General features: G+C 54.0%; 1 protein-coding gene across 1 annotated transcript in view; it reads right to left on the minus strand.

Annotated features, from left to right (window-relative positions):
• The window catches only part of LOC149747256 (glutamate receptor ionotropic, delta-1-like), a 130,322-nt gene that overhangs the window by 271 nt on the left and 105,985 nt on the right, over positions 1–24,066 (minus strand). Inside the window, exon 3 of the mRNA XM_089897345.1 lies at positions 209–493. Coding sequence (XP_089753471.1) covers positions 209–493 — 285 coding nt within the window. The remainder of the gene's footprint in view (positions 1–208; positions 494–24,066) is intronic.

Genomic DNA, 24,066 nt, shown 5'->3' on the forward strand with positions numbered 1-24,066 from the left:
CTGTTTTCAGAGCTCTTCCCCCACTCACAAAGCTCGAGGTTCAGTCCTACCACCCAGAGACCCACTTGGCTCAGACCACCAACCGCTGTCCACACCCAGCCCACTCCAAAGCGCTCAGCCTCCACGAGCGATGGTCCAGCTCGCAGGTCTCCCAGTGCCTGGCCATGCCCCCACCAGAGCCCCAGAGTACCCCCTACCCCCAACTCACCATACTCGCTGTCGTAGAACATGACGAACTTCTGCCAGCGCAGCTCTGTCACCAGCCTGAGCATGACGTCATTGAGGCGCACGGGAGGTCTGGAGGCCAGCGTGTAGGCCTCGCCGTCAGGGCTGGGGTTCAAATGGCAGGCGGTACGCGGAGAGCCCCCTGGGTTGCGCTGGACAAAGAGGTGTGGGATGTGCATCGCATCTGTGAGGGACTGCAGGGCGTTGGCAGATGCACAACCGGTGGATGTGACCAAGGCCAAAATCCCCTGGGTCATGAGGTCACAGGCTGGAAAGAGAGGGGAGAGAGAGGGTGGGGTCAGCATGGGGGTGATGCTGCCCTGGCGTCAACTGGCACAGCTCATGCCAGGCAGCTCATTCCCAGGGTTCCAAGAAACACTGCCTCCCTCCAGGGACCAAGAACCCATGTCAGGCCAGGCCAGGCCAGAGGCTCTCACAGGCACAGTCTATGATGCCCTAGTGATGCTGCCAGCTAGATGTTCTTGTGTCCATTCAACAGATGAGAAAACAGAGGTCAGGAGAGGCAAAATCATTTGTCCTAGGCTACTCAAGCGGGGAGAGTAGAACAGGGATACAACCCACATCTGCCTGAGACAGCCATCAGTGCTACTAAATTAGCCATCCTGTTTCCCACTTGGGCTGTGAGCCCCTTAAGAGCTGTGAGCTCATTTCGTTGACCCATGTATTCCCAAGGCCACACCACAGGCCAAGAATACACTGTGTACTCTACAATTGTTGGCTGAACTGAACTGATTGGGGCTGAGGGGAATGAATAACATCAGAAAGGGCTTCCCTGGTGGTGCAGTGGTTGAGAGTCCGCCTGCCGATGCAGGGGACACGGGTTCGTGCCCCGGTCCGGGAAGATCCCACATGCCGCGGAGCGGCTGCGCCCGTGAGCCATGGCCGCTGAGCCTGCGCGTCCGGAGCCTGTGCTCCGCAACGGGAGAGGCCACAACAGTGAGAGGCCCGCGTACAGCAAAAATAAATAAATAAATAACATCGGAAAGTCAGGGAGACACTTACCCCGGAGGATCCAGATTGTAGGCAAAACCCCCCAGGAACCCTAGGTCTTCTGGCCAAGTCCATTTGATTCATATCATAAAAATACTAGGTCAAACCCCAGAGGAAGCATTTGGTTCCAGAAGCCCAGGATTATTCAAAAGCCACTTGACAATAACAAAGGAAGATGCTCGTGCAGCAGCTGGGGCGCTGACTGCAGGTGTGTAGGAGGAACATGACCAGGTGCCAGCAGCTATTTCTAGGGTAGCTGCGCTCAGGGATCACCTTTTGAAGTCACCCAGCAACCATGAGTTCCAGTAACCCCTTTTAGCCATACACTTAGACCTTTTTGGAACATCAGACCAATTAATAGAAAGATGCACCTCCCAACACTGCAACCCACTGCACCAGTTTTGAAGCGAACACTTATTAATAATGCTTTATGTGATGGCAGGAATGTGGGAAAGCAGATGCAGTTTCAAAACACAGCCTGTGAATGTCAGCAGGCCGTCTGCTGCAGACGGCAGACTTTTTTTTTTTTTCTTTAACATCTTTATTGGAGTATAATTGCTTTACAATGGTGTGTTAGTTTCTGCTTTATAACAAAGTGAATCAGGTGGACCTAGAGTCTGACGGCAGACTTTTGAACAACTTTGACAATACGGTTCTTTCGGTTGAAAGGACCTGGGTTTATGTAATGCCTCCGACCAGGCTGGAAGGAGGAGATGGAGACCAGGGAGAGGAAATCCAAGGAGCACGGTAGTAGGAGGCTGGAAAGGTGCGGCAAGAGGAAGACACCTCCAAGCTTTCAAATACCAAAGGTCAGCTGCTCCCCACGCACGGACACTCCCCTTGCACATTCATGGGCTTCGGTAGGAGGACAGCTCAAATGCCCACAACTCTCCCGGCTGAACCCTCTGCCTCCAAACACAAGGCAGGAGGAGGGGGTGGTTAAACAAGAGATTCTCTGCAGTCTCTCTTGAAGATCATGCAGCCACCTAAATGCTCTGGCCCCTCGCATTCAGGCTCCATGCAGCCAAGTTCACTCCTGAATTGAAATCCAATCATGTCATGCTACTGCTTAAAGCCCTTTGGTGGCTACCAAGACCGTTGCGGACAGAGTCAAACTCCTTGGGGCAGTCTTGCAGGCTCCCCAGTGCCTGCAGCCTCAGGTTCCTCACACGCCCCCGCCCGCTCTGTTACAGACCATGGCCCACCTTTCGGCCCCTGGAACCCATCACATTTCCTGTGGCCTCCTGAACCTTCACACCCACTCTCGCTTCAAGACTCAGACTCTACAACCCCAGACTAAGGACCCTTTGTCAAGTGCTTCATCTGCATCCCACACTTCCCCTATTAGGACACTGCACTGCGTGTATAACTGTCTCTCTCTCCCACTTCACTTCAAGCTCCAAGGGGACAAAGGCCATGCCCATTCTGCTCACCATCCTTTTCCAGACACACAGTGTGTCTGGCACACAGCACTCAGTAAAGACTGATACAATAGTACCGTAAGCCTTGACATTTTCATGCCCTCTGCTCAATAATGCCACTTTGGGCATCCATCCAAGCTGTAAAAATGGCTTCAGGTCCAAAAACATTCAGAGGATACTTATCCAGACTCTTGATATATTTATTGCTAACGATCTAAAAGATGCAAAGAGGTGAGTGACATAAAAGTGTTCCATTTGTTGAAAGCACACACAGCCTCTAAAACCATTTATGAAGATACTACAGTAAGATGGGAAAGTGCCTGTCATAAAATAGTTATGTGAAAGTAATACAAAATTGCATGTATTTTATGATACCAATTAAATAAAACTTAACATGCATGAAAGAAAGATCAAAAGGAAATACTGCAGAATGTTAAAAGTGACTGCATTTTAGAAGAGGTCTAGACGTGGTTTTCCTTCTTTTCTATATTTTGCCAAAATTTCATGTTGTGAACAGGTAATTCCTTTACAAAAGGAAAACAATCCTCCAACAATGGATAAGTATGGAGCTATGTAGGAGGAGGGACTATTTTGTGAGAATTTTCTCTGTGCCCAAAACTCTGTCGAGTACTCTATATACATGAGTTCACATTATTCTCATGACATCCCTGTACAGCAGGCATCACTGTGTCTATTTTCCAGATAACAAGATGCGAAGCCGCACAACCGATAAGGGCTGGACTAAGATGGCTTCTCGTCTAAAAATGCTTCTGAGGGGTGACTAAGTGACAAAACCAGGTCACGACATTTTACGCTCACCAGGATTACAACTAGGCAGAAAGCATGCTTATGAAAAAGGCAAGAGAAAACACTAAAAGCCGAGGTCTCTGATGATAAATGGATTTTTCTTTCTTCTCTTGTACATATTCTCTTTAATGCTGATACACTGCATTTATACGTTTAAAAAGTAATCTTACGGGCTTCCCTGGTGGCGCAGTGGTTGAGAGTCCGCCTGCCGATGCAGGGGACGCGGGTTCGTGCCCCGGTCCGGGAGGATCCCACATGCCGCGGAGCGGCTGGGCCCGTGAGCCATGGCAGCTGGGCCTGCGCATCCGGAGCCTGTGCTCCACAGCGGGAAGAAGCCACAACAGCGAGAGGCCCGTGTACCGCAAAAAAAAAAAAAAAAAAAAAAAAGGAAAAAGAAAAAAAAGTAATCTTACAAGACACACTGTACATCACTAGGGTGTAAAGTTGCCCAGGAACTCCAGCCCCTGGTCCCGGCCCAAGACACCCACTGCACCATCACTGGGTCTTGGCTCTCTGCCGTCCACCCCACCTGGCTCCCTCTCAGGGACTTCCTGACTTCTGATGGCAAGCCCCATCCCCATTCCACACATGCTGGGTTATTAAGTCACTAGACCTCCCTGAGGCTCAGTTTCCCCATTTGGGCACACATCCCACTGCTCACCATGGCTGGATTTGTCTCTTCCCTCTTGTGTGTTTCATGCATACGCTCAGCACACCCGCTAAGCACAAAGCCCTGCAATGAGCACTGCGGAGGGGGAGGGGCAAAGGGCAGGATGAACACAGGCCCCACCCGAGGAGCTTAGGACCTACCAAGGAGCCAGACCCCACAACTTGGCCTGTGAGGAAGGAAAGGGGAAGCTCCCTGGGACCCAGAAGAGGATGAACTCATGTGGGGTCAGCATGAGGGCCTGAAAGGAAGAAAAGGATTTAGACCAGGAGAGATGGGGGAGCAGTGTGAGTGAGGGGTGCAGTGGGACAAAGACACAGGGGCTGGGCAGTGGGAATGTGCTCAGGGAACAGGTCCCCCTGCCCCAGCCCCAGTGGCAGCCAGAGACGCCAGCTTCTTGGCTGGGCCTGGGCTCACCAGGGCAGCAGAAGGAGCGCTAGAATCTCACAGATCAAAGCTCCAGTTTGGGCTCCTCTGGCCGGCGGCCGTGTGGTCATGGGCATGTCTCCTTCCTGAGCCCCCGTTTCCTATTAATTGAAGATATGAACCTCTACCCGGCAGAGTTATGGGAGCACTGACTTAGAACGTGGACCACAAATGCCAATCCCGTGCCATGCACAAGAAAAGATGCTAAATATTAATACATGGCAGTTTCCTGCCCCTCTCCTTGGGCATCCCCAGCTCCCCATCAACGTCTCCACCCAAATCATGCCCAGGGTCCCAAGAAATAGCAGTTACAACAGAGAACGACCTCACTCCTGCTGCTGACCAACCCTCCCCGTGGAGGTGGGCACCCTGACCCACCCCTGTACGGACACCTGCAGCACCACGGAAGCTCCTCAAGGCCTTGACCTCCTAGGTGAGCAGGGTGGGTAATTAAGGCTGGAAGCCTCTCCCAGGCACTAATGGAGAAGCCTGACACAAGTCAATTTCTAATCCACTGTGAATGGCTGCTAATTGGGGCAGTGTTGAAATGATGGTTATTTAGAGGCTCCTAACATAAAAATAACAAGATCAAAATACATCAGATCAAAGCCACACCAGCTATTAGCTTAAACAAGGTTGTGTGCTCATTCCTAGGATAGGACATCACACAACTCACAACTCAGTTGTAGAAGAGACACCGAACCCCAGTGCTGGCGTCCGACGGCTTGGATCTGAATCCAGGCCCTGCCACGTACATGCTGTGGGACCTTGGGCGAGGGGCTGACCCTCTCTGGGCCTCTGTGCTTTTTCTGTCAGAGAAAGATGATGGCACCCACTTCACAGAGTTGTTGTGCATATTCTCTGAAAGGTCTTTGTATGTGAAGAACCACCTGGCACTGCCTGACGCATAGTAAGAATGTAGAAGTCACCTCTGTCTCCAGCTTAGAGGTGCTTCTGCAGCTCACTAGAAGATAACAGCCTTTGTTATCATTCTTTGTCTCCAATATCATATGGTCATAAAGCTGATCTCTCTCTTGAAGATAACAATGCAGGCTTGATGGATTGATATGAGCTCCCCAGGAATGGCTCATCAGCTGTGAAAGTAAGAAGTAGAGATGACTGCGATGAGCAGCTTCGAGACCCCTTGCCCAAGCGCAGCGGCCTAGGACAGCAGAGGTCTCTGGGCCACGTGATGGATTCCCAGGAATCGGGAAGAAGCAGGCTGTTCAGACTCAGGGTTGGGCCCAGGCAAGAGGATCCATGGAGCTCAGCCAGCATTCCCAGACAGCCCCACAGTCACATCCCTGCCAGCTTCCCCTGAGATGTCAGCGTCCTGCTGATCCAGGATTCTCCAGACACAGGACTCTCAGGGTAGGATGTGCCGGGTGTAACACTGACAAGCAGGGTCTCCCTAATTCTCACCCCAGGTGAGCTTTCTGATCCCCTGGTGAGAAAACTGAAGCACAGAGAGGGCTGACCACTTGGCTAGGATCATATAGCCAGAGAGTGAATGGCAACGAGAGCATCAGAACTGGACCACCAGGTACCTCTACAGCCAGTCCCAGGAAGAGATGGTGGCCAGCAGAGGACAGAGGCCAGGATTCCATGGCTGACTCTACCCAACCCTATCCCTGGATGGAAACTCCTGGGGCAGCTCCACACTTAACGCAGGCCCTAGAGAAGGAGCCAGCAAGCAAGAACAAGGCCTCCCTTGGCTAAAGGCAAATCCTTGGTGCATCAAGTAAGTCACTCGGGGCCTCAGGTGGGTGTTGGGGATAAGAGAGGTGCCCCCAGACACTGAGATCACTCTGGGAACCACTACTGATCCATGCCCAGTCTTCTCCATCCCCATGGGCATTCCTGGAAAATTCTCAGGCCAAGACTGGGGGAAGCAATACCCCAGGAGGCTTGTGCTGGAAGAGATGCACAATTCCTGGTGCCGTCACCTAATAATGATGCTGACCACGGCCATCCCAGCCCTTCCCTCCACCATGTGCCCTGAGTGCATGGTGCCCCGAGCACATCCACACCTGTTCCTCCTGGAAGACCTGACGTGGTCCCCAAATAGATGAGATCGCCCATGCAGCCCCTGCTTCTCTGAGGCTACACACCCTTTCAACCTCATGTGCTAACTGGCCTCTGGGTAGCCCCTTAAAGAGTGACAGGACTTCTCCAGATGGACAAGGCAAGAGAGGGCACTCCACCTGAGTGGAAGCAGTCTGGTAGAGGTGCCCTCATGTCAGAGAAGCTGGGCAAGGCTCTGCTGGTAACAGTAGGCAGCAGAAGGGAGAGCTGGCTCCGGGCAGCCCTGGGCTCAGCCCTGCCCTCCAGAAGTAATGATCTCTCTCTGACGGGGTGCAGCAGGCCAGCCCCAGGCCCTCCAGCACCTCTGCCTGCCCCACAGTCCGGGCTCCATGTGAACAGCCAGGAGCGCTCACCCTCCCCCAAGCTACCCTCATTATCTGTGCCCTTCCTTTCCTCCTTTAAGCTGGCACCAACTTTATTAATATTTGAATTCTAGCGGCTAATGCTTTAAATTAAGGTAGCATTTATAAATACTTTATAGCAGATGAATAATTGACCAAATTTAATATTGTCATAACTCATAGTAAATTACTGATCTATGGAGAATAACTATTTTTCATGTTTTATTAAGACATTTCAAAGGTAAACAAAACCATGAAATGGGGGGAAACAGGTGGCAGCACCATACAAAGGTGAGCGCTAGAGTTCGGGCCCAGCAGGACCCTGACCCCCATCGCCTCTCGCCATCGAAAGGCCCCCAAAGGGGAGGGTCAGTGAGGCCTCGCATCCCTCCTGAGCACAGGACAAACTTGACAAGCACCTTGTGCTACAGACCTTTTGCTTAAGTGACTCTCCCACCAGCATCCTCCTGCCTTCACTCCTGACTCCTCGCTCAGTTTGGTTTCTGTCTGTCTATCCATACAGTCCCTCTGCTGCAAACTCCCTCTCTCTGCTCTCTCTGCTTATATAGGATGGCTGGGAAACCCCAACCCAGGGTCAACCGTGGTGGGTCCACCTGCCCACCCACTTCTCCATGTCTGTGAGCAAACAGCGGAGAGTCAGAGAGACCCACGCACCCAGCAACGTGGGGACCCAAAGTGGGGAAGCTGTGTCACCATCCTCAACAGAGCTCCCCACCCCGCCATATTCACTTACATCCTCTCCACCACCTACCTTGCTCATTCTCCTCAAACCTTCCGGGCTTCTCCCCAGTTCTTAGCACCAGATCTACCCACCTATCTGCATTTGTGCTGAAAGCTGAGGAGGAAAGCTTCTCCCATCTCAGGCTGGCCCCTGCTTACGAGCTCTGGTTGCTCCCATGACTTGCCGTCTCCCAGACCCAGACCCAGACCCAGAGCCTCTCTATGGAATCATCAACCTTCCTTGGTATGCCTGACCCATCCCTTTGAAAGTTACACCTCGGTTCTGTTGACGGGTCCTGTAACCGCTGCAGCCCACAGCCCTCGCTGGGCTCCTGACCCCAACCAGGGCGTCTCCCACAGTAAGTCCACTGGCAGCTCTAACTCGGTGCGTCAACACCGAGCTCTCTGGGGTGTGATCCTGTCCCTCTTGGTCTCCCTATCTCCGTAAAGGGGCACTCCCAACCACCCAGTTGTTCTTGAACCTTCTCTCTCCCTGACCCTCTGCACCCAAGCCATCACCAAGTCCTGATTGTTTTATCTCCACAATGTATCTTGGATCTGTCAACTTTCCTCCATCTCCAATGCCATCACCTTGGTCTAAACCACCACTATCTCCCCACTGGACCTCCACACACCCAACCTCCCCCAGATCCACATGCCACCCATTCAGTCCACTGCAGTGGACTGGCCTTCATAGATTAAAATGCCAACCAGACTGTGCTGTCCTTGCTTAAAATCTGCATTAGCTTCCCGTCGCCCTTAAAATAAAGTCCACAGCCCGACAGGGCCCTGCGCCATCACACCCGTGCCCTGTGTTCCAGGTAGCTGGCTTTTGGGCAGTAACTCGGATGCCCAAGCTCTTGCCCACTTGTGGGTCTCCTCACATACTCGCCCTTGGCCTACCACACTCCTCCCACTCCTGTTTTGGGGGTAACTGTGACTCCCTGAATTTTTCACGAACCCAATCTTCCCTCACGGTACTCCGCCTGCAGACCACCCGCTGACGTTTGCAATCGTGGACTCTTTTGTCCCATTCTCTGAACCATGAGCCCGTGAGCAGAAGCACCTGTGTACCGCACACCCTCCTAGCCTCTGGCCCAGCCCCCAGCATGGCCTAGCAAAGCAACAAACTATTTAATACTCTTAACAACTCCATAAGACAAGCACTATTGGTGTCCATATTTCGTGGGTGAGGCAGAGCTTTCAAACTTGCCAAGGTCCCCAGATGCTCAGGTCCTCCCCGGAGTGAAGCTACATCCCACAATGTGGAGAAGGGGAGTTTCTTAAAGCTGACCCTCCACTCTAAGGCGGGTTTCACCAAGAGCTTAGAGGGTACCAAGGGGACAGTGGAGAGGAAAGCTTGCCGGGGCCCAAGGCCTTGCCTAGGCAGCAGCGCCTGGGAGGGTGCCCCTCCTGCAGCATCTCCCACGCCCCTCTGGCCTCACAGTCAGCCCAGCCCAAGGCGGGGAACAGGAGCAAGGCCAAAGGGTCCCACTGGATGTTGGACTGTAGCCCAGGGCAGGGGGGCAGCTGGTGCAGGCAGGATGCACGGAGCCAACCAGTAGGGTGGGGAAGGGCCGATGGCTCCATGCCAATCTCTGGGGCCTCATCCTTATGCCAATTAATGAATCAAAACAGATTCCCTGTTCCTGCAGACTGGAAACACAGGGAACACTGGGTGAGATCGTGCTGGCTTATTTATAGCTCTCTGGCTCCTCGTTAATGACTTTTACTGCTCCACCAAGGGAACACCAGGCTCCCAGGCCGGGATTCACCGGAAGCCTACACTGTGAAAGTTAAATCAGGACGGTGATGAGTCCTAGGAGACTCAGAGAACCTCAAAAGCAGCTAAGCACGGCAGGGAGGGGGGCCTCCTGCAGCATCTCTGCCCCGAGGCCAGACGTCTCTTCCTGGGCTCCCCTCACCGTGTATCTGTGCTTGCACTTACTCATTCCTTCACCCAAAATCCTCTGATCATCGCTGTATCAGGTCCTGTGCCTAGAGATACAGAAGGCTGTGAGACTCATTCCTTTTTCTTAGGAATTCCTAAGGGAACCTTAGGGATTCAGCATAAAGTCAAATAATACACACTCGAGAAGTGTGCTAGAATCTTGCGGGAAAAGGAATGATTAATTTTGCCTAGCAAGGAGATGTCAAGGAAAAGTTCCATAGAGAAAGAGGCATTTGGGATGGGTCTTGGAGGATGAGTAGGAGTTTGAAAGGCATAGTAGGGGCCAGGCACCATTCAGGGCCCATCCAACTAATCACTGAGCCCCACAGCCTCCCAGGGAAGTGGGTTCTGGTACCCCATTTTAGACAGGAGGTGTAGGAGCAGAGACCCGAGGTTGGGGTATTGCCTGAAGTCACAGGGGAGCCTGCCTTGAAACTGTGAGCTGCCCCTGACCTCAAAGTTGAGTACATGGGCCCAGAAGTCAGGCAGGCCCACTGCTACAGCTGTGTGCCCTCAAGCAAGTCACTTAACCTCTCTGAGCCTCAATTCCTCACTTGTAAATGGGTTAAGAACAGTCCCCACCTCTAGGACTCTTACGAGGATTAAATGAGCGCAGTGAACCAGAGGTCACGTTTGGATATACATGGACAGGCCAGACCACGGAGCCTGACCTCAGTCCTCCCCGCATCCCCAGGGTGCCCGAGGCCAGCTCCGTGCCTGCCTCTCCCCTCCCTCCACCTGCATTTGTCTCTGGAAAGCCAAGGCCATCCAGACACCAGGCCCCAGCCTGGTGCTCCTTCCAGGGCCCATTGGCCCTCTCAGATGGGGAACAGAGACACCATGAGGCTTCAGGTTCTCCCTTTGCATCTCAACCCATGTCTGACTTTTTCTAGCTCTCTCTGATATCTCTCTTATTCTCTCCATTGTTTCCCACTTTCTAAGTCTCAGCTCTCTGTCATAGAGAGAGAGAGTATATGTGTATGCAAATCTCACTCTCTCCCCTACCAGCCTATGCCCCCTCTCCCAGTAGGACTGACCGTCCCAAAGGGACAGAGCCCCACATCTATGCCTTGGCACCTAGTCTTCATCCGGGGCTTGAAAGCTGACACATGGTTGCCCACCTGTAGGTCTTCTGCTCTCTGGTCCTCCCCGCCCAGGGGATTAGTATAGCAGGAACAAGTGTCACCTCTGGGCCACGACCCCTTCCAGGAAAACGAGGAGGGCGCAGAAACATCCCCATCCTGCCAAGCTCCAGCGCTGAGCTCCAGCTCCAAGACTTCGCACTAATCCTGCAACCTGGGCTGGCAGCAGGCTTCCAGAAGGCAGCTCCCAGGCTCCAGGGTGCAAAGCAGGGGTCCTTGAGGCCAGGCTATGTCAGGCTCAAATCTCTGCACCTGCACTCCCCTGCTAGAAATTCACATCGCTGTCCCCCCCTCGTCATTCCAGACCCAGTTCAAGTGCCTCTTCCTCTCCAGAGGCCTTCTTCGTCCAGTTAGAACAGCACAGGCCTTGCGCCTGCTGTATCCCTACCACATACACGATTACAGCGCAGTGTCACTGTTTGTTCAGGGGTCTCTGTCACCTTCTGGACTGAGCCCCCTAAAGGCCTCTCTGCCCCTGGCACCCAGGCTGGGATGGACACTCAGATGCCTCAGGGGAGCCGGCAACAATAGGACAATGCTGGATGAGCACAATGCTGGCCTTGGTCCACCACCATCACTGGGCAGCCCCAGATGGCTGCTATCACCAGGCAAACCTTAAGGCCATAGGTTGTCACCATCCTACGGGGCCGTCTTTAGGGTAAGTATCCACAGGGACACCCACACACACCTCAGTCCCCCTCCAACAGCCTGGGCAAGTCAGGCATAGGTGGATCCAGCCCTCTGTGCCACTCCCTGGCCTGTCACCTGGTTGGAACCATGCCTGAAGCCCTCCCAAAGGGCAGGGATAGCCCACTCTCCAGGGAAGGATACCACCCCTAAACCCCCATCTTCTGGGCTCTGCTGGCCCAGAGGAGCCCCCAGTCCATCCTGCCGCCTTCCTTGGTTCCATGACTGGAGAGCCACACCCAGTCTCCAGATGTGAGCCTTGAGCTCAACACTGCCAACTGCCAGATGTCCCTCAAATGAGGGATGTGGGCTGCCGAGCCCTCTTCAGGGGCCACCCCCCCACAGCTCAGCCCCTTTCCTCACCCTGCCTCACCTAGTTGCTGGCCTCCCTGGCTGTCACCAGCCCCCATGCTTTGAAGCCAAGCCCAGGAAGATAAGCAGCGAGGGGCAGCACCCTCACGCCTTCCTCACTCCTCTGTACACTGCTCCCCACAGACCGCATCACACGGCACCTAGGGTGAGGGCAGCAGGCAGGAAACGGGGCAACGCCGGGGAGGTGCTGGTGGCAGCTGGAGCTGGTTACACCACCCAGGTCCTGCCGTGTTCTTCACATCCTTGTCATGGTCTTTGCATGAAGAAATCCAAGCAGGCTGCTGTCCACATTTACTGGTCCAAGCCCACAGCTGACTGTGAACAGAATGCTGGCAGGAAAGTGGTCCCACAAACTCCTGATGTGCCTCTTATATGTGAACTTCTGTCCATCCAGCCCTCTGGTACTCCTCCCGGGAGGCAGCAATCTTGAAGCCCAAGCCACATCCTGTCACTTAGCATTCAGCCCGAGCTGGACACTCGTCAGACGTCAGTGTCTAATTTTTTTTAATGGGAGGAGGGCAGGGAGGGATAGGTCACAGCACCTGCATTACACAGAAGACATGAAAAGAAGCCTCTGGCACAAAATACATCTTGAATCAATTCTAAGATGCTAATTCCTTCCCCTTGGGAAGCGTCTATTCATTCATCATTCATTCACTTATCAAGCACTTAGCACACTCCTTCCCAGCCTCTTTTATTTGTTTTATTTTTTAAATAAATTTATTAATTTTATTTATTTTTGGCTGCACTGGGTCTTTGTTGCTGCGCGCAAGCTTTCTCTAGTTGCGGAGAGCGGGGCTACTCTTTGTTGCAGTGCGCGGGCTTCTCATTCCGGTGGCTTCTCTTGTTGCGAAGCACAGGCCCTAGGCGCGTGGGCTTCAGTAGTTGTGGCACGCGGGCTCAGTAGTTGCGGCTCACGGGCTCCAGAGCACAGGCTCAGTAGTTGTGGCGCACGAGCTTAGTTGCTCCGCGGCATGTGGGATCTTCCCAGACCAGGGCTCGAACCCGTATCCCCTGCATTGGCAGGCGGATTCTTTTTTTTTTAAATTAAAACTTACTTTTTTTTTTAACACCTTTATTGGAGTATAATTGCTTTACAGTGGTGTGTTAGTTGCTGCTGTATAACAAAGTGAATCAGCTATACGTATACATATATCCCCATATCCCCTCCCTCTGCGTCTCCTCCCTCCCACCCTCCCTATCCCACCCCTCTAGGCGGTCACAAAGCACCGAGCTGATCTCCCTGTGCTATGCGGCTGCTTCCCACTAGCTATCTATTCTGCATTTGGTAGTGTATATATGTCCATGCCACTCTCACTTCGTCCCAGCTTACCCCTCCCCCTCCCCGTGTCCTCAAGTCCATTCTCTACGTCTGAGTCTTTATTCCTGTCCTGGCAAGCAGATTCTTAACCACTGCTCCACCAGGGAAGCCTCTTTTAAACTGAAAGCCACATTAGTGCAGAGGACATCCGACATATAGGACATATAGGGGAAGGTGGCAGGCCACTGTCCAGCCCTCTGGGGCTAAACCAGAAAGAAATGAAGCACTGTTTCCCTCGTAGAGAGATGAACAGCACAGTGGTAAGAGGACAGGTTCTGGCGCCGAACTGTCTGGACTCAAATCACTGCTCTTTTCTTACAGCTACATGGGGCTTTGGGCAAGCCACACCCTCTCCAGGCCCCACCTTAAAAACAGGATTGCAACAGTGATTTCAAATATGATAAATGCATTTAATCTACAAACCAAACCAAACAATGAAATATAGTGCTCAAGGCCAGCCTCTGCCCACCTGTGCACATGCCTAACAGGGCGCCAGCTGCAGCCCAGCTGGTGAGGGGTGAGGCGGGGCTGACACCCAGCCTGGGTGCCTGCCAAAGCCTGCAGGGGCTTTCCTCACTCACCCCAAGGCCCTGCCCGCCCTTGAGTTCTAACAGCTTATCATCATCCTAACAGCCATCATGACAACACCCAGCCTCCAGAATTGCAGAGACAGGGCCACCCTCAGAGAATGAGTCTAGAGGAGACTCCCAGCGGCCCCCACCTGAGGGTCTCTCAAGAACAGAAAAGGGGATGCGGCGGGTGCTGGCCTGGCCCCCAAAGGCAGCCTTCCCGGCTGGACCAGCCCTACAGCCTGAGGAAATAAAAGCAAAACCCTCAGGACATGGGCTGTGGCTCGCGTGGCCCTGGCCATTCAGGCCAGCCCTGCTGATGGCTCACTCCTGAGACCTGCATGAAAGAGCCCGGCTGGTCCGGGGACAGTACCCATCTCAGTTCCCAGGTGCTTTGGAGCAGACCAGGAGAGAAGTCAGAGACCTCCTGCAGCCAGCAGGGATGAGAAGGGATCTTTGCCAGAGTGATAATGAAAGCTTCATAGCAGCAGGTGCTTGGAGAAAATTCAAACCAATACGACAAACCAGAGAGGAACTGAAGAGAAACGTGATCGGTGGGGGTCAGTGTTCCCATTGGCACCTTTCTAGCCACAAGAAGACCGATTGGGAGCCAGGTCCTCCCCACCAGGTAGTCAAATTGCCCCCGAGAGCCCATCCCAAATCTCTCCAATCACCTACTATGTGCCCAGCTGGGGCCCACACTGGGAACACAGAGGTGATGCAGAGCTGGCCCCAGGTCCCAGAAACGTCATCAGGAGGGGGACCCGGGGCATGCGCCACACGAGGCTCGGTGTCCACGGAGGGATGTGAGGCAGGAGGCGTGTGAGCTGGTGGTCATGTGGCCTGGAGCGGCAAAGGGCTTCACAAAGGGCAGGGCTGCTGATGCTGGGCCAAAACATAGATTCAAAAGGGGACCAAGAGGGGCTTCCCTGGTGGCGCAGTGGTTGAGAGTCCGCCTGCTGATGCAGGGGACACGGGTTCGTGCCCCGGTCCGGGAAGATCCCACATGCCGTGGAGCGGCTGCACCCGTGAGCCATGGCCGCTGAGCCTGCGCGTCTGGAGCCTGTGCTCCGCGAGGGGAGAGGCCACAACAGTGAGAGGCCCGCGTGCCGCAAAAAAAAAGGGGGGGGGGACCAAGAGAAAGAGGGCAACCAGGCTGGTGGCCTGGTGAGAGCCAAGGCCCACACGTGGCTTCTGTGGATCTGCCAGGAATGGGCCGCTCATCCCGGGGTGATGGGGACACAAGGAGGTGGGTTCACAGCGGACGTCTCGCCTGCTCAGCTAAAGGGCTTTGTTTTGACCCCATGAGCACCAGGGAGCCTTGGAGGCTCCCCTCCTGAGCACAGGCGAGGCCTGCCTTCGGAGAAGTGGCCCAGTGAGGACACAGCAAGAGGACAGGAGGCTGCAGCTGACTCTGCCTGCTCTTCACGCTGGTAAGACCTGGGTCAGTGAGTGCCGGGACAGGAGGCAGAGAGGACAGTCCGGGCCACTGGAGGTCAGGGGCACTGTGGTGCATCAAACCAGGGCGGGGAGGCTCGGAGAATAAATGAGAATCACCCCCACACACACACACCAATACCACAATATGGTGCTTGTTGTGATTTGCACTCCCCCGAGGCGCCCTGTGGATGGCTGGACCTCGAAGGCATGGTAGGTTGAAGTGGTACCCAGCTCCAGCCCTGCCCCAGGCATGGGAGGCAGCGCCCCCACCGCTCTTGTGCCCAGACACCTTCCCTGGAGATGACAAGGGGACACGGGGCCAGTGTCCACACCAGAAGAGGAATGGGGAAGATGGGGGGGCCGAGGGCTTGGTCCCTCCGAATGCCCCAGCCAGCCAGCATGCACGTACACCACTCTGCACAGAGGAGGAGGTCCCACGGCGGCGCTGGCAGCTGCCCAAGCCTCACTCCAAGCCACTGAGCCTCGCCGGGATTTGGCAGGGATGACTCCGGGCAGTTCTGCAGATACCTGAACTCCGTGGCCTGCCTCAGTGCCGTCTCTCCTCCCTGCAGGGGCCTACACCTCATCGAAGGGCAGCTCGGCTCAGCGCTTTGGGCAAGTGCACTCCCTCCCACAGGCCCATGCGAGCAGGCAGCCCCCAGAGGCCTGCGTCTGCTCTCCAAGATGTGGCTGAGGTGACATGGACAGCAAGCTACAACCGCATGCTGCGTCTCATCCCAGAGACACGGTGATACTGTGGGCAGAACAGGCCAAGGGAGAGACCTAACTTACTGAGCAAATAAGTTCCACATGACAGCTTCTTCCTTATCTCGTTTGATCTGACTGACAATTCTCAGATAAGATTACTGACTGCCAGAAGGAGAAAAACAAATACTGTATGCTAACACATATATATGGAATCTAAGAAAAAAAAAAATGTCATGAAGAACCTAGGGGTAAGATGGAAATAAAGACACAGACCTACTAGAGAAGGGACTTGAGGATATGGGGAGGGGGAAGGGTAAGCTGTGACAAAGCGAGAGAGTGGCATGGACATATATACACTACCAAACGTAAAATAGATAGCTAGTGGGAAGCAGCCGCATAGCACAGGGAGATCGGCTCGGTGCTTTGTGACCACCTAGAGGGGTGGGATACGGAGGGTGGGAGGGAGGGAGATGCAAGAGGGAAGAGATATGGGAACATACGTATACGCATAACTGATTCACTTTGTTATAAAGCAGAAACTAACACACCATTGTAAAGCAATTATACTCCAATAAAGATGTTAAAAAAAGGGGCTTCCCTGGTGGCGCAGTGGTTGGGAGTCCGCCTGCCGATGCAGGGGACACGGGTTCGTGCCCCGGTCCGGGAGGATCCCATATGCCGCAGAGCGGCTGAGCCCGTGAGCCATGGCCGCTGAGCCTGCGTGTCCAGAGCCTGTGCTCTGCAACGGGAGAGGCCACGGCAGTGGGAGGCCCGCGTACCGCAAAAAAAAAAAAAACAAAAATAAAAGATTATTGACTGTGTTTTTCAGACGAAAAAACTGAGGCTCAGAGAGGCAAGTCCTTTGCCCAAAGTCACACAGCAGGAAGACAATAGAGCCTGATTTCAAACTCAAGTAAGTCTAACTTTGTAGATCCTGCTATTCCCACTCTATCAAGTGATACAGGTGAAGACCAAGGACCAGGAGGCGACTGACTGATGTCAAAAGTCAAATGATAAAAGGAAAGAAGGAGAACTTTCCTGCTCTCATTCCCACTAAGTGGGCTCTATCCCTCCCCTTCCCACCTCCTGCCGAACCCAGAATTCCCACCCTCTCCAGTGCCCCCCCCAACACTCCCAACATACACAGACTCACAAATCTCTTTCCTGCATCTATTTAAACCACGATAGCATCAGGCTGAGTAAGCCTAAGTGCCAGTACCTAGATGGGCAGAGCCCTCCTAGAGAGGGGCATCACTCCCCACCCCGGCCCACTCTTCCTCCTTCTTAGAGAGCTACTCACACTCCCACACGGTTAGCCAGAAGACACTCCCTAAGCCTCAGAGCCTAGGGTGGACAGAGGAAGGCACGAGGAGAGGTGGGCACTGGGACGCTGCAGCCCACCCCAGCTACGGTCAGACTTATGGCCACCCTGCCGCACCAGCCCTGCCCTGGGCCTCCCAGCACAGCTGCTTCTGCTCTGACAGGGCCACATGGACACTGCCCATTCACAAAGACCCCACCCCCAGGTGGCACCACACCCCCTGCACCTCCATCGTGCCCCAGGGGCCCCGACCCACCCTGAGGAGGCAACCAGCTGACATCTTTAGTGCACCCAGGCTTCACGCCCTCTACACAGCCATCCAGGGCACTGGCCATTGTCACACCACCACCCAAACTCCGTGTCCCCCTCCTCCTCCCACTTCAAAGCTCAGCTCAAGAGTGCCCACCTTCAGGAAGCCCCCTGGGACCTTCCACCCACACACACCCACACCCCCCAGCTCAGCTCAGCCTGGCACTTGTCACTCTGAATGATCACCTTCTGTCTCTGCCACCAAAGTGTGAGCTGTTGGAGGTCTGGGACCGTGTCGAGGCCACTCCAGGGTCCCGAAGGTGCAGCTGCCTGGGGAATGTGTATTGAAGGAGTGAAACTGTTGAGTTAGATCAAGCCGAGGTGCTGAGGACTCACTTCTTATAGAAAGTATTGATTTTGCCCTACAGAACTGCGGCTCGAATATTCCAGCTGAGGACCCAGGTGTGAAGAAGGGGAGGGGAGGAAGGAGGGGGATGCCATTTCCAGCCCCTCCCACAGGCCAGAGTGGGGAGCTGAACTGCCCAATGACTTGGCCAGGGCCCTGGTACATCACAGAACTGAGAGGCAAGCACCGCTCAGGGTCTCCGTCCACTTCCTGCACTTCTGCAGCCGTGGCACCAGGAGAGGCAGCCGCCCAGAGAAGCACAACTCTTTTACCTTAAATGGCTGACTTCTCAAGTGGTTTGTAAAAGGATGTAATACCAAGGGAAGCAGTACTCCAGGCTGAGAATTACGAATATTTATAGTGTTTAAGCATAATCGTATTCAGATGAGGACTATATATCGCTCACTGCAATTCGCAGTCTCCTTGGAGCACATTATTTTTCAGGGAAGGTGGACTGATGCCCGAAGTTGGCCTGGATACAGCGGGGTCTGGAAGGCACCTTAAGAGGTACTGGTATCCCGGCTTAGAGGTCCCACACCTCTTTGAGGGCAGAACCTTTTTTCAGTTCAAAACTGGTCCCTACCTGAGGTAGCTGTTCTATGAGTACCCACTGGCTGCGAGCATTCAGTAAATGAACCTGCACGTGGTTATACCAACCAGAGCAACATTGCGGTGGTGTGCGGCCAGGGTCAGGCTGGGGGCACTCATGGAGTCACCTCTCCTTTCTATAGAGCTGGGACCCCCAGACACCCACTACAGGGAGCTTTGGAATTCCACAGGCCTGGTTCAGTTAACAGCTGCCTGATGAAGATGTCAAGACCTGCGGATGGGTAGGTGGGCTGATGGGACACAGGGCACAGCCATGAAGAGAGAGAAGAGGGTGAGGACGAGAGAGAAGAATCCCATCACAGGCATCCCAGAAGACGCACAAAGCCAAACACCAGGGAAGGGGGGACCGGTCTGCTCCTACCCACCCATCCTTGGCCACCAGACACAACACACACACCCCACATACACACACACACACACCACACACACCACATACACACACATACCACACACACACACAAAACATATGACACTCACCACACACACCCATTCTGTACACACACACCATGTATCACACACACAGCACACTGACTACACATGCACGCACACACACACTCTCTCACACACACCCCTCACTCATATGTAAAGCTATGGAAAAGCCACTTCCTGAGCTGACACTCCCTAGAGCGGCGGACAGAGCCCACCCAGCACAGCTTCCCCCGCTCTGTGCTCCCAGAGGAGCAGGGGTGTTTGCAACAGCAGAAGCCACCCCAGCAGGTGCCTCAAGTCCTGGCCCAGCCTCTTCTCTCCCGCCCTCCACCAGGAGTTCAGGGAGAAGCCCCACCAGAAAAGCAGCGGGACCTCACCTCTCCCGCAACCCCTTACCCAGACGCAGTCCCTCCCCGAGCTCCACAGCTTGCAGCGCTAATTAGGAAACTGAGAAACCAAAGGTCACCTGGAGACAAGTGCAGAGAATCACCAGGCTTCAGCCCTGCCATCATCTCGGATTTGATGCATTTGCCCCGCCCGCCCAGGCTTCAGGGGCCACAGTTCCTCCTTCTCTGCACTGTCACACACCTGGCGCAGAAGCCACCTGGAGTGTTTATGCAGCTCTTGGAAACAGCCCCAGACGCACACAAATCTGCCAGAAGAAGGGGGTGGTCTCCAGGATGTGCATCCCCCGGGCCTGGCTGCAGCCACAGCAGGTCCCTCTCCCAGTTCGGGTGAGGCCTGGGACAGATCCCAGGGGAGAAAGAAGTTGGGGGAAGGCGCAGTCAGGAAAAAGAGGTCATAGAACAACGGCAGCTGAAGCCACCGATCCACTCCACGGGGCCCTTTTTCTGGGATGGAGGATGAGCCCTGGGCACCTAAGGGAGTCCACAAGTCCAGCACTAAGGCCCCAGGGGCCACCCTAAGAACTCCTGCAGAGCCAGATGGACAGTAGCAGAGCATGCAGCCTTCGAGGAGAGGAGAAAGGAGGCCCCAGCAACAAAAGGCAGGGAGCAGAGGCTCCCTGAAAGCAGAGCTCATGGTCCTTCTTTCATCTTCCTGCCTCCAGTCTTACCTCTTTTGTACATTTCTCACCCAAGGCATCTTTCTCAGACGCTCCCCTGCTTAAGACCCTCAAGGATTCCCATCCCTATGGGACCAGCCCCTAGAAGGCCTGGCCCAACACTCTCATGAGCTGAGCCTCATCCAGCTTTCCACTCCGTTCCCCAACGCCGGCCCCACCACTCACACTGCATCTCACAGATGACTTCCTGCTCCCTGCTGCCCTTCTTTCTGCCTCTGAGCCCCTGTCCATGCCGGCCCTCTGTCTAGAAGACCGTCAGCCCAAGTGCCACTCGTGAATTCCCTGCTTGGTCCCCAAGACACAGCTCGAGCACGGATCATCTCCCAAAGCCAGCCACTGCTCCTATGGTGGGTGTGCTCCCCTCCATCACAGGCCCTTGGTGCTCTCTCCCCACCCCTAGGCCGTGAGCCAGGATCCTGGGGCCTAGCATGGTGCCTGGCACGTGGTAGAGCAAAAATGAACACAGAGAAAATGAGTGACTGAATGATGACAACAGAAGGATGGATGGATGGATGGATGGATGGGTGGGTGGGTGAATGGGTGAATGAGTAGGTGGATGGGTAGATGCGTAAATAGGTGGTGGGTAGGTGGATGGGGGGATGGGTGAGTAGAAGTGAAGGGAAATGCAGACAACCAGGGGAAGGCTGACCTTGCTCTGGCCTTGGGCCCCTGCCCTCACTCCAAGCTGCCAGGGCACAAAGGCACTTAGAAGGATTAAGCCTCCTTCATACGTTGGAGTGGCTGGAAATAGCTCTGTGCAGCCTGCGGCCACTACCTCCCAACAATCGGCCTCAATCAACACCCACCTGTCCCTGCTGCCAGTTAATTCCACCTGACACCCTGGCTAGGCAACTCGGAGCCGCCAGGTGTCAGCCCCAAATGAGGGATCGTAGGGGCTGGGCCTACTCAGCCAAGGCCAAAGCAAAGTCACCTTCCTCGATCCCCAATGTCTAATAGGGACATCGGTGCCAATGAGCTACAGGCAGAGCTGAGCTTGGAGATCCCAGGAGACCATACACCTCCAAGGGAGCTGGGTCAACCTCAGGAAATGGACATGTGGGTACCCTTCTGCCTCAGCTACTCTCCTAGATAGTTCGTGGCTCTAGAGAGTTGGTGCCCGGAGGAGGGACTTTTAAGGGCTTCATGCATTGAATAAGGAGTCTCTTCAACACCAAAAAATGACAGTGGCATCTTGGTCATTACTCGCGGGAGTGAGGAAGAGGGGTACATTCACTCCATATCCTCTACCCGCCCAGAGGTACCCCAAACAAGGGTGGGCCGTATGACGCCACTGGGTGGGCAACCCAGTGGGGAGGGGCTACTTTGGCCCAGAAAGGGGCTCTCTGTCCTCCAAATAAAGACTATCTGAAGCTCAGAAAGGGTTTCCATGTGATCTCTCCTGGGCCTTCTACTTTGTGACCCCCTCCTTCCCAGCTCCCTGGCCCCTCAGTCTTCCAGCCATATACCTTCCATGCCTCCACGGTACCCCCAGTCACTCAGTCCCAGCAGTGCATGGGGCCAACATGGCCAGTGTCCCTCCTCCTGGGGCAGAAGGGAGGCCCCGCAAAACACCAAGGGTCATGCAAGGAGAGTGCAGGGTTCAGAGTAAAGACATGGGAGCCAGGCTGCCCCCTCTCCCAGAAGCCTCACCCCTTCCAGAAGCCACTTGGTCACGTGATATACAACAAAAGGGCAGCAGACAGAGCTCATACAGCTTCACCTAGTCAACTCTGAGTGAGCCACCACCAGCAACAAGCCCAGAGCAAGGAAATATGCATTCCCTTCAATCTCCACACCTGAAATACTCACTGTTCCCAGAACAACCTCACCTTTCAAGATTTTGTACTTTTGCGTGCCCTGTTACCTCCATCTGCAGAACTCTCCCCTGGCCAATATAAAGTCCTACTCATACTTTAAGAATGTGCTCAACTGTCACATCCTCCAGGAAGTCTTCCCTGATTTCTCCCAAGTCCCTCCTCTGTATTCCCAGAATTCCCTCCCCCTCTGGTCTGTGAGTTCCTCCAGGTAGGGTCATATCTAAGCCATCTATCTATTCATCTCCCTGCCCAGGGCTGGCAGGAAGGAGCCCTGGCAGATGGGTTCCTTTCACAGATGAAATGTGAATGATGCACTGTCACCTCTGCCCTGCAGTGTGGACAGTGATGGGCCCCAGGTGGCCCTGCATCTGTCCAAGCTGCCACCCCAGGTTCCCTGAGACTTTGCTGAGCACTGGGCTCTTTCCAAGGTCTCTAAACACAACCCTGGCTTCAGCAAACCTGGAAACCTGTGGTGACGGCTGGGGACAGAGGAAACACTGCCTGCCTAGCCCGGCTTCCAGAAGGGGCCTGTGATGCACATTTTGCAAAAGGCAGGAAACACACACATCAGAAAATTGTCCACTATCAATTTCAAATTCCAAATGGAAATGGTTGGTTTGCTGAAGTCCCTGCTAATTTGCCTGAATATCTGAAGAGAGTGTCTCCTGGGAGGGCAGCAAAGGGATCCAGGGCTGGTTCCTGGAAAGTCAGAGATGCTCTTTTGACCTCCCCCCACCACCTCCGAGTACTCAGGGCACACAGTCTTTCTGCCTGGGAAGCAGGGACCAGTCATTCTGCACCACGACAGAGGCTCCGGCTCAATGGCTTGTGAACCAGCAGCCCACCTGTAACCCAATTCCAGCCCCACTGTGTGAAGTCCCGTGCCCTAAGCCAGGAGCAGGCTGAGCCTCGGCGGGCACAGGGGTCCTATTGCTCAACCATTGTCTCACACCACAAGCACCCACCAAGAGACCATCTCCCAGGTAGCGGTCTGAGAAATACCTCACCCGAAGCTTTGTATGAAGAGCACAATTGGGTCATAGTGTCTCTAAGGACCTCAGTTTTCCCACTTGACAAACGGGAAGAATACTTGCTATCAGGGGAAGTAGCAGAGGGTAAGCAGCTATTATAAACCAGCCATGGGGGTCATTCGACATCTAATGTTGAGCTGGTACTTATTCTGTGCCCACCCACTGCGTTTGCAGACCCAGTGTCTTCATTTACTCCTCAGCCAAAGCCCTCCACAGTAATCTGTATTTGCCCGTCTATCTCCCCAAGAAAACAGGCCCTCTGTTACCATGATTCCCCATGGCAGGCCCCCAGAACACATTCAACAAGTGCTTGTGGGGTGGCGGATGGAGTGAGGCTGGGTCCGGTACTGCCGACCCTCCCATGCATCCTCACTGACATTTTTTCTCCCTCCTGAGGACTGGGCTGCCCTGTCCTCCCTGCACTTGGGGATTAGAGAGGGGAAGAAGAGATAGAAAAAGGGCTCATGGAAACCCTGAATCCTAGTTCCCCTATCCCGTAAAAATGCAGCAATTGGGAAGCCAGGAGGGGCCCCAGAGTAACAAAGCAGCCATCGTAATGAAGCCAAGAGAAAAGGGAAGCTGAGCAGCTCCAACCCTGTAAGCCCTGGTACACTGAGGGTTCTCCAGCTGGCGCTCCCTGGGCATCTCTATAAGCCTCACTTTTCCAGTCTCTATAATGGGGACAAAGTTGATGTGAAAACTCAATTTGTCAAGAGCCCAGGGCCTTAGCAATGCCAGGCAACACAGGCCAGCTTCCTCCCCTGCTCCCTGTCTTGCCCACTCCCGAAACTACCATCACCACCCTCCTGACAAACCAGGCCAGCCTCTGAAGGACAGAGACACTGAGAAGCAGTTGGATATAAGAGGAGGGAGAAAATCTGGAAAAGAGAAGCAGAGAACGCTATAGTACAAATGCCCATTTTTAAGTTTTTCTCAAAGAATAGGGAATGCTTAGCAGGGCTCAGAGTGAGGCTTCCTTTTCAGCGTATTAGCAATTTGTATTTTTTCACTGTCTTCTCCGCAATCCTTTGCGGGGAGGGGAAGTCTATAAATATTTTTTTTAAGAAACGACTGAATTTGGATTCACTCAGCTAAATGAGTGCTTTGCATATGAATGGAAACTGATCAGCCCGACACTTTCCCACAGCAGCAAGGCCCGCAACGCCAAGCTTTCCAGAGAGTTAAAAAGTTGAAGCGGCCACACGT

This window comes from Delphinapterus leucas, chromosome 16, assembly GCF_059928025.1.
Source record: "Delphinapterus leucas isolate spDelLeu-1000000601 "Yukka" chromosome 16, BTC_Dleu_Yukka2, whole genome shotgun sequence".
Lineage (NCBI taxonomy): Eukaryota > Metazoa > Chordata > Mammalia > Artiodactyla > Monodontidae > Delphinapterus > Delphinapterus leucas.